At 33.8% G+C, this 11,480-nt stretch overlaps 1 protein-coding gene across 1 annotated transcript; it reads right to left on the bottom strand.

The window, feature by feature from the left end:
* Positions 1-417: 417 nt before the first annotated feature.
* LOC149578568 (uncharacterized) lies at positions 418-10,621 on the bottom strand. Its single transcript, XM_089829912.1, has 13 exons — positions 6,678-10,621; positions 6,384-6,525; positions 5,288-5,619; positions 3,482-3,802; positions 3,297-3,394; positions 3,155-3,214; positions 2,812-2,871; positions 2,472-2,531; positions 2,130-2,189; positions 1,788-1,847; positions 1,470-1,558; positions 1,262-1,327; positions 418-988 (listed from the first exon to the last, which is right to left on the bottom strand). Exons 1-13 carry the CDS (start codon positions 6,986-6,988, stop codon positions 740-742), a joined length of 1,908 nt encoding a protein of 635 aa, XP_089686038.1. The 5' UTR covers positions 6,989-10,621; the 3' UTR covers positions 418-739.
* Between the last annotated feature and the right edge of the window lie 859 nt (positions 10,622-11,480).

The following is an 11,480-nucleotide window of genomic DNA, read 5'->3' as shown; positions in this document are numbered from 1 at the left end:
TCCTCTATTACCAACTTGGACCAACGATGTGTTTCTAGACCTTGGTTTTTCTTTAAATAGCTTAGCATTAAAAATAATACCACACCAATTTATACATAAAGACTATTGAAATAATTAGAAATTACATTTTTGAAGTTCAGATCGTAATTTACTTAAAATAAATTTGTCCACTTATAGAAGATTCAACAGCTCCTCCTAAGTGGTACTTTTCTCAGAACTCCTTGTTAGTACACCTAAAAGAAGAATTAAAATATATTTCAAACAAATTCGTATTTCTAATTAACACATCAGAATTCATCTTGTGAAGCATACAACTATAGAGCTTCAACATCCTTCCTACATCTGCAGGCAAGTCAGATTAATAAAAATAGATTTATCTAGCAGCAATAAGGAACCATTTAAAACTTCGAAGAGAAATGTATAAAGAACTTGGAAAAGAATCTACGTTATAGTGGGGACCTAACTTATTAGAACATTTTGATGTGGATGGCTGAACCAAAAGAACCTAAATCCTAAAATACTAGAATGTTAATATATCTTGAGTGGAATATTAAAGTTTTCTATGTTTCTCTAATTGACAGTCACCGCAAATAAGGACGCCTGACTTGCAAGAACACTGCTAACAACAGCAACATATGTGTTGCCTCAACTTCCTGCCCACATCTGAGAAAATGAATATACCTAGCTACAACATGGAACCACTTAATAAATTAAATGTATTAAATGTATACTCAAATTACTAAATGAGTCTACGGAAGTACTCCATTTCGTCCAGGTTCATTTCTTGGGATTGGATGTCATATGCAGGAATGCCTGAGATTAATCCAAAAGTTTGACAATTGGATTCATCTTTCCCTGCATTTTCATTACTGCTTTCAATCTTACAATTAGCAAAAATATAATCCTCGCTTGTGCAATAAAGGCAGTCAGTTTGTGGTCCATCATTTAATTTTATGTTTGCTGGTGGCTTGCTACTGATGAGATATGCCTGGCAAGAGAGGAACAATTTATCAACAGATAGCAATAACAAAATTTAGAAAAGGAATAATCCATATAAGAAAATCAATACTAACAAATCAAAAAAAATGCAAGCCAACAAAACCTTCTCCAACTATTAATAAGATCTGGCATGAGCCCTTGATACTTAGTAAATAATATTTAATGCAGTAAATGAGCCATTCTGGAGACTTGAAAGTCTGCTAAATTTAGAATCTTGTGCAAAAAAAACTAGAATGTTCGAAAAATGGAAGTAATTTTGCACCTCTCCAGTTCGACAATTGCTAGGAGGATTTATCAGAATTGCATTTTCTTCCTCTACCTCTCCGACCTGCATCTTCCAACCCATATGTATCAAGGACATGAGCTCAACCAAGAATTCAGTCAAAGAAAACTATATAACTACATAATTTTCCAGAATGGAATCCTTGAATATATTTGTTGGCAGCAGTCATTTATGTTAAAGATTTTACCGGGTGCTTGAAAATATAGGGGTCGTCACAAGCGAGAGATGTAGAATATGGTTCCATTAGCTTCCAAAGAGGTTCTGAGCACGCAACATCTGCCACAAGTACTCGTAGGTCAAGTTACCAAACTGTGAACGGAAATGTAAAAGGATCTATTCACCTCAAAGAAAATCCTACAGAAATTAGGTGAAATTTTCAAATGAAACTAACTCTTATTACAAAACTTCGAAATTTATAATTTTCAACTTCAGACCTAACTATGTATCATATTCCGAATTATTGCTAATTTGCTGACACGTAATCCAGGAAGACTTGAAATCATACCACTTGCATAGTTAGAAACATTTACAACTGCTGGGTGTTCTTCCCTATCATCCAAAACCCCTACATCATGACAGAATAGAACACTGATTCTCAATTTTCACAGAAACAGAACAATCACTTTTCAAAGTTGAATAAAGCAATGTTCTCAATTTTCATAGAAACACAACACTTAATTTTCAAAATTGAATAGCAGCATGCCTGTAAAATCCCTCTCGGGAAGGTGAAATTTAGCTAGATGATGAATCATAGGTAAAATTTACAACTTTAGACCTAACTATGTATCATATTCTGAATTATTGCTAATTTCGTGACCCTTAATCCAGGAAGACTTAAAAATCGTACCACTTGCATTGTTAAAAACATTTGCAGCTGTTGGGTGTTCTTCCCTATCATCCAAAACCCCTACACACCATGACAGAATAGAACAATGATACTCAATTTTCACAGAAACACAACACTCAATTTTCATAGTTAAAAAGAACAATGTTCTCAATTATCATGGAAACATCACTCAATTTTCAAAGTTGAATAGCAGCATGCCTGTAAAATTCCTTCCAGAAAAAGTGAAATTTAGCAAAATGATGAATCATAGTTAGAATTTTCAACTTCAGACCTAATTATGTATCATATTCTGAATTATTGCTAATTTGCTGACCCTTAATCCAGGAAGACTTGAAGTCATACCACTTGCGTAGTTAGAAACATTTACAGCTACTGGGTGTTCTTCCCTGTCATCCAAAACCCCTACATCATGACAGAATAGAACAATGATTCTCAATTTTCATAACACAATACGAAATTTTCAAAGTTGAATAGAACAATGTTCTCAATTTTCATAGAAACACAACACTCAATTCTCAACGTTGAATAGAAGCATGCCTATAAAATCCCTCTTGGAAAACTGAAATTTAGCAAAATGATGAATCATAGCAATTACAATTTTCAACTTCAGACCTAACTATGTATCATATTCTGAATTATTGCTAATTTGCTGACCATAATCCAAGTAGACTTGAAATCATACCACTTGCATAGTTAGAAACATTTACAGTTGCTGGGTGTTCTTCCCTATCATCCAAAACCCCTACATCATGACAGAATAGAACAATGATTCTCAATTTTCATAGAAACACGATACTCAATTTTCAAAGTTGAATAGAACAATGTTCTCAATTTTCATAGAAACACGACACTATATTCTCAATGTTGAATAGAAGCATGCCTGTAAAATCCCTCTCGGAAAAGTGAAATTTAGCAAAATGATTAATCATAGCAATTACAATTTTCAACTTCAGACCTAACTATGTATCATATTCTGAATTATTTCTAATTTTCTGACCATAATCCAGGAAGATTTGAAATCATACCACTTGCATTGTTAGAAACATTTACGGCTGCTGGGTGTTCTTCCCTATCATCCAAAACCCCTTACATTATGATAGAATAGAACAATGAGTCTCATTTCATAGAAACGCAACACTCAATTTTCAAAGTTGAATAGCAGCATGCCTGTAAAATCTGACAATCCACTGTTCATTAGACACCTTTGCCATGCAATCAGTTTTTGATCCAATAAAGTTTTGTTGATGAATTGCCGAAATGTCTTCCTGAACAAAACCAACAGCCTGTTATCACCCCTGTATAAATAATAGCCAATTCTTTTCAATCATTCTTGTAAATATAAAACTACTCACCTTGCTACTTTAATATTTCCAAGCATTGTGCTTCTTGGTTGTCTTGTTGTTGGAGGATTTTCAAGTTCTCTACCTAGAGAAGCATTCATTCTAATAAGAAGAGAACTAACCCTCCCACCACTTCCTGGCCTTCGGACACCATCTCCAAAATCTTGACCCGCCCGTGCAATTTTTGCATTTGCATCTCCTGATTTCTTGATCTCGCTCTTGCACTTGTTACCAGCACTTGATTCGTTGATCTCAGGAAAAGGAGCTAAAGAAGAGATTGTTTCTGACTTAAATCTGCTTGGCTGTGAAGCCCTACCATTGTAGATATTTGACCTGAATATACAATATTTAATAACATTAAAATATTGAATGTTAACACATTAACAAGATACAATTTGGGAAGATCTCTGGTATTGACAAGAAAATTCGAAAAGTATATAATCATTTTTCCACACCCTGCCAAGATAAGATACTGTACTGAATGAGAATCAGCATCAAAATTTGCCAATTCAACAACTAGAAATCTTAAGAAGTAATTTAAGTCAATATTGATATTTTTTAGTTCATGATGATACAAGGACTTTTTTTTTGTTAAGATATAACAAAGACTTCAAATTCCTGTATCTTTTATACTCCATTATGATAAAATTTAGTGTTATCTAAAACATATCTAAATTCATTTGAAATGCAACCACACTGAGAATTTCAATTTAATACATATCATCTCTAAATCAATATCAGATGCATAACAGTTACACAACCACATTATGAAAGTAATTTAAATCTAATACAAAGCAAGGCCTCCTACATATTTGATGAAAATTGTGCAGAGACTAGACAAGTTGGATAAAACAAAATCTTATCGTCAGATCAGGAGCAATATAAAACCACTTGTATTCACCATGTAATCAAACTAGCTCTGATCAAACTGTTAAAGCACTGTACTAATCCAAGAACTCATTTCTCCATTATATACTTATAAATAACTAGCATGGTTTCACTTCGTCAATGACATGGACATAAAGAACCAACAGTGACAATTGAAAATGCTACCAAATCATGTAATAATTTATTAATTTAAGCAAATAGTGACTTCTTCCCTTGTATCAAATCTGATTACCATTTCATCAAGATTTACCTTCAACACTTGAGTTCCCAAAAACAAATGCCCTAGTGTATAATTTCCTAATGTTTCAATGGCAGGCAATAGCATGTGTCATTGCTCTACCATTTTCCAGTGATTGCATAACTATTTTCCTTCCACAAGATAAATGTCTCCACTCAAATAATTGTTTTCTGGAATACTTACGTTGTTGTTTCTCAATATCCTAAATACCACACTTTTATGAAATATTTTACATTTTATATGAAGTAATCAATAAACTCTTGCAATGTGACCAGCAACAGCAAGCATCCATAATAAGTATCCAAAGTTATGCAGTACACAGAGTTCAAAATAAAACTTGATCAGCTACTTTTGAAGTCCTCAGAAAATTATTAAGCGAACCAATTAAGTGGATTAACTAGGAGCTTCTGAATGCACTAAATTAGATCAACTAGATTATTAAAACATTTTCTGTACATCATAGACTGTTCAACTAATAATTTCAAACTCCTGAGCACAAAAATATTTAGATCCTACAGAAAATCCTTATTCATAGCCTTCCCCAAAAAGTCAATGCTCAACATTTGAAGCTCTGAAAACATCAATATTTGTGGTGTTGTTATTTTGTTCTATTAACTTTGCCTCTAAACATTTTAAAACAAATAACACTTATCCTGAATAAGAGATTCAAATGAGTCAATCACAAGTCCTACCTAAAGCCATGGATTTCACTTGGCCTTGAGTGGCTCTCAGTGCTGGACCTTTTCTGTATAACATGTTTATAATCTCTATCTCCATCGATCATTTTTGCTACATCCTCAACAGAAACATCTGGCATCATTCCATAACATCTCCCTGCCATTTTTGCCTTTCCAGCAAATAAGATCTGATTGTAGTCTTTTATCAGACTTGCAGGTTTTTCAAAACTCGACATATGTGTTGATTGTTTAGGCATGTTCTTGAAGCAAATTTCAGGTATCGATATATATCCTTCTCTAGATATCAGTTCAGATGATCTAGGCATATTGTTTGGGAACCATTCCACCTGAGACCATTCATACAGCATCAAGCGACAGATCAGAGTATGCATATTATCTTTACTAGAGTCCTTCCATCCATGGCAGCACAAACCGGTTCAAAATACTATTAAGTACAATCCTGACCTTAGCAAGTTCCTTGAGATAATGTAAGATTCAAATATAGCAAAGTAAACTAGTAAGCATTTATAGTAACTTTTGCTTTCAAAATATTGAAGCAAATTATAAACCTTAGAAATTTTGTCTAAGCATCCATCTCTCGTTTTATAACATCTGCAAACTGAAAATGCACCAACAGTTGACAAGCAACAACGGCTAGAGGAAGATTTATGAAATGGAAAATGTCGTTTCAAGATTGCAACAACAAAAAGAAAATTGATGAGCAATTATATTTTCAGAGACCTTCCTATGATAATACTAGTCTTGGGATGTGCAAAATATGGTGCACGATGCACTTCTGACAAAATCAATGTACAAAGATCACCAAACACTGGTACAACTTCTGATTTTGTGTGATTTGTAGCCAGAATTTGAACCCAGATTGTCCAAAAAAAAATTTCTGAGTACACTCACAAGCAAATCACTAAAATATTCTAGAAAATAAATAAAGATATAAAAGAGGAAACTTTAATTTTGAAAGTCAATTAAAACAGTTGTTTACTGAGTTTCTCGACATTGTTACCAAATTTTTGACCTCCTACAGTGAACAGATGAAGTAAGGAAAATTAAAAATACAGTGAAAACAGAAAAATGCAAGGATAAAAAATTGTACTTCTGCAGAATCATTTTTGATGTGAACTTGTGTATTTAGAACAGGTGCAGATGGTTCTATATGAGATCTCTTCCTCGGCAATATTGATCTATGATATCTATCCAATTCATATGGTGCTTCATTTAAAATATTTAACCACTCTCTGCACCACAGAAGCTTCATGTTAACTATGATAAAAAAAATGCAGAATAAAGGAATTTACATACAAAGCATGCAAATAACTACAAAATTTAAGAAAGATACTTGCAACTATCAACCCTAACATGCTATTTTTGTCTTTGGAGAGTACATTACCTCCTCGTTTTGGGATCATTTTCAGTAATACAACTTCCTGCTTGCTTCAGCTCTTCTACTCCAAGAGAAGAAAGAGGTTTAGCTTGCAATTGACCCAATGACTGATTTTCTGCTACTGTTCCCACAATAGCATTGGTCACCCTTTTCGGTTTTGGATAACAATGATATGTCTGATCTCCCATTGACTGTTTATCCCAAAGTACACCCTGCGACAGTAGCAAATTTTCTCCACGTGACAATGTACTACTCCTGGGAAGATTTGCGCCATCTGACCTAGTAGAATACATTTCAAACCTTGGATTCTTTGCCATTTTTCTCTAATTTTTTCAAGAACTCAATATCCTCAAATTTTAATAACATATAAATTTAAAGATCAAACACCAAGTAAGTACCTGCTATAATTATACACAGATAGGGCTTCATTCAAGAAACATTTGAATAAACTGTTTAATTAAAATCTTGTCTACATTCAAAGAAACATCTGAGTAAAGGATTTAATTACATCTTGTCCACATCATAATAATCCATTTGATAGATACTGAGTCCAGGCACATTGGTTCTGTTGGCATATTTTTATTACATTTTTTTGGTAAGACTACCATTTGGTCACTGTTAACTACTTGCAAATAGATTGCACTTGTAACTGACTTCAGTTTATAAATTTCCCTCATCCCGTATCAATACAATCATCAAATGTTTATCTACTCTCTGTCATGTGGTGTCAGAGCTAGAATGAATACTATCTGTGCAATACATGTTTTTGAAGTAGTTAAGACTGTGTTTGAAGTGTTGGTGTTTGTGAGATGGATGTAGTGTGTCGTACACAGCGTGTTGAGCCGTCACCATCCTCTCAGCATGCATGAACAATCTTGTGTGATCAGTCTTCCCTTTTCTGCCGTGTCTGATCACGTGTAGCAATGCACCTGAGTGCCATGAACAAGAGTTTGAAGTTTTGTAGTGAAAGTAAAGATAATGAGCATTGACTGAGAGAACCATTACATAGGTAAAGGCTATTGAAAAATTTGATGTTTGCGGTTAATTGAAAGAGATTTGTCACTGGTGAATCTAAATATGGATTTTCTGCCTTCACATCACCATGGATGCTAGGTATGAATTCATTAAAACTATACTGGAGATGAAACTATGCGTGGAAGAGATAATATTTTCACGGCAATGCATCTTTGAATGGGCATCTTTACACAATGATGGCTGACACAGTTAATTTCAACTTTTTAATTTTTAAATGTGCTGAATGATGAGTAATCTGCTGCAATCAATATTGTCTTCAAGTACGGTTCTAATAGTCATAGCCAAATTTTATCAAAATATAAATGTATATCTATTTGAGATACCATCCTCAGAGTTCTATTGACTGATTGCACCAACTCCACTCATTCAAGGAATGACGTGACAAAACTGAAGCTTTCTAGCATTGATACGTTCTTTGCAATCAAGTAGCATCAGAGACATAAGAAGACAGAGAAAATAAAAGAAGATACTATTGAGAAAATTTATTATAGCTTTACTTATCTGTCGAAACAAATTTAAGTAGTATGGATATTCCATTGAATTAGTAATCTGGCTTCACTTTTCATACATGAAAAATAAAAATACAAATGCAACTGATGCATAAAAACTTATGGGGGATAGTAAGCAGCAAAGAAAAGTCACCTACAGATGCAAGTAAATTGTTAGAGCCGAGTAGTAGAGATGACAAGCTAAGGCTATCATTGGTCTAGCTTTTGCAGGACGTGAGCTTCATCATGTAGATTCAGATAAATCATCTGCAAATATTTGGTATAATTTTAACAAGCTTTTTGGTAAAAAAAAGTTCTTAAACAAAGTTTTCCTAAAAACTTCAATCGTTTAGCTTTAAAATGCAGAAAGATGTCACAATGTCGAATCGTATAAGTAAACCTAAGGTCTCTCATTAGACAACTCGCAGAAGTTAAGGCTCCTATTGATGATGATGATGATGCTAAGGAAAATACATCGAAAATAAAAACTTATGGGGGATAGTAAGTGGTAAGGAAAAATTGCCTACAGATGCAAGTAAATTGTTGGAGTGGAGTAGTAGAGAGGACAGAGCCAAGGCTATCATTGGTCTTTGTCTTACAGACTCTAAGCTTCATCATGTAGATTTAGATAAATTGTCTCAGATATTTGCAATTGTTTAAACAAGGTATTTGGAGAAAAAGTTGTTAACACAAAGTTTTCCTTAAAACTTCAATTGTTTAGCTTCAAAATGCAGAATGGTATTACAGTGTCAACCTAAGGTCTCTCATTGGACAACTTGCAAAAAGTTAAGGCTCCTGTTGGTGATGATGAAGCTAAGGCCATTATGTTAAATAGTTTATTTTGGCAATATAGTAATGTTGTGGATGGTGCTTATCTCAAGTCAGCTTCTCGCTTTGGAATGGTGCTTTGCACGAGAAACATTTTTGACATTTTTGATTCGCTGCTTTGACTTGCTTTCTGATGCTGACAAATCTAAATAAGATATGTTTTGTGAAGTTTCATTTAGGAGACAAGTTTGGGACTTGATATTGTGCTCAATATGGATTGCTGTCAAGTGAGGTTCAAAGTATGTGATTGAGAATTATACCCTTCGCAGTCATTAGACAATTATAGAGATCTGTCGCATCTCTTAGGAATCATTGTTGTATAATTTGAATTTGTGATTTAAGAACACAGCTCAAAGCTACACCTTACTGAGGGTCACAAGACAACTTGATGGATCCTTGGTTGGTTCGGGGTATGCTACTTCAGAAGAACATTTTCTGAAAATATGCATTCAAATTATGTCATCAGCATATTTTATGTAACCATTAAAGGGGGGTCCCTACGTGGGAAATTAATGTTTTTAGATCAATGTAATAAGGGGGGGAATGTTGGTGTGTTTTTATTACATTGTTTGGTAATACTACCATTTCGTAACTGTTAACTACCTGCAAATAGTTTGCAATTGTAACTAACTTTGGCCTATAAATTTTCCCCATCACGTATCAATAAAATCATCGAATGTTTATCTGCTCTCTGTCAGGATCACATATTTATCTATGGAGATTACTGCAAAAATATGTCCCAAAGGTGATACAATGCAGTTTTAAGATGCACTAGTTCAGTCTGGTAAAATTAATGAACCTTCTGGTTAAGATTGCCTAACTATGTTATCCTGGAAACACATTTAATCCTTCCAAGAAAACAACATACACAAACATTGATGCAGAAGGATCAAAATATGAAGTTTATTAAATGTAAATGAGACATCACGACAATTAAAGCACACACCAAATGTAATGAAAGACAGAGAGACACCACCAGTCACACTTTCTTCATTGGTAAATGCATACATAAAAACATACGAAAGAACTGCCACCAATCACAGTATTGAAATTGTTGCCATATGAATTGTTTTACTTCAAACTAGAGTGCAGATCTGTCAAACAGGACACTAAATGAAAAGCTCTAAAAACAAATACTAGAACACATCTCTTCCCAAACATATGCATTTCAGAGTTTCCAAAGCTTGTAAGCCAACATATACGCCTATATGATTACAAGAGTTTTGCTAGTCATCTTGTATCTGAATAATGACAATTAGGATGAAGCGTAAATGAGCATAGGGACACATGGTGGCTTCTTTCCCAATAAGAGTTACAAATATCTGAAACCCAGCACACTCTTTGGCATGATTTATGATTGATGAAAATGCAATCTTCACCCAAACTTGTACAAAAGCTGTAGAGATGTATCAATATAAACACTGTAGGCATCATAGACACTTTTATCAAAATTACAATCTCTCCCAGCAAACAAATAAGCAAAAACCAAGATCCAATAAACAAACCAGTTGATAATCAGCTTCAAGAATGAAGATGAATCACTTAATAGACCCTTTCTTAAGCAATAGGAGCTGCTAAAAAGTCCTAAGCTAAATAAATGGTAAACACAAAATAAATTCACAGTAACCAGTTTTATTAAAAAACTGCTGCTAGCTAAACCACAGTTGATGATTGAACAAAAAAGTCAAATTGGTCAGAAAGAACCTACATAATATATATTAGAGATGACCTGAAAAAATACCAAAAAACAATTCATCAAGCCACTGAGAGCTATCGTATCAATAAAAGAAAAAGATGAAGATAAACTCATAAAAAATTGGAAACTCTGGTTCAGTGACTTCCCTTCCACAAGTAAGAGTTAAAAAAAATTCACACCACAGGAAATAGAACAATAAAGATAGTTATCTCATACTGACAATTGTTTTACAAGATAAAAACAATTACTAAAATCAACTATCGAGTCATCGGCGAAAGTGCTCATATTAACACCAAAACAAATACATTATACCTACAGCTTACATATGCAATACCAAAGATCATATATCAGAAGAATAAGCTTGAGACAGAGATAAAAAAATAGAATAATAACATCTTGAAGATTAAGAGGTCAATTAAGGCATTCTTTTGCAGCCTTTAAAGCAAACATAAGTAAGAACTTACATTCGGTAGTGGGGTTATTTAATTGGGAAAAAAACTTCTAAATCTTCCAAGGCGATCTTAGGATATGCTTTTCTTTAATATGGTTTCCTAAGATTTTTTATTGTCATTTTTTATTGTTCTTAAGAACTGTGGTATAAAATATTATAGACTGCAGACAATCCCCCACCTGCGGAATGCCCCTGAAACTAGGATTCCTGCTTGAGCATATGGGAAACGCTGGAGGAATTCTTATCCATACTGATTTGTTGCTTCTGGACAGACTTCTTCCACTATCACGCACAATGGAGGTTTCAAAGCA

Source organism: Cupressus sempervirens, chromosome 1, assembly GCF_028749045.1.
Source record: "Cupressus sempervirens isolate cs-2001-9-10 chromosome 1, ASM2874904v1, whole genome shotgun sequence".
Lineage (NCBI taxonomy): Eukaryota > Viridiplantae > Streptophyta > Pinopsida > Cupressales > Cupressaceae > Cupressus > Cupressus sempervirens.
The sequence above is the reverse complement of the archived record's forward strand: the minus strand, read 5'-3'. Positions and strand labels throughout refer to the sequence as shown.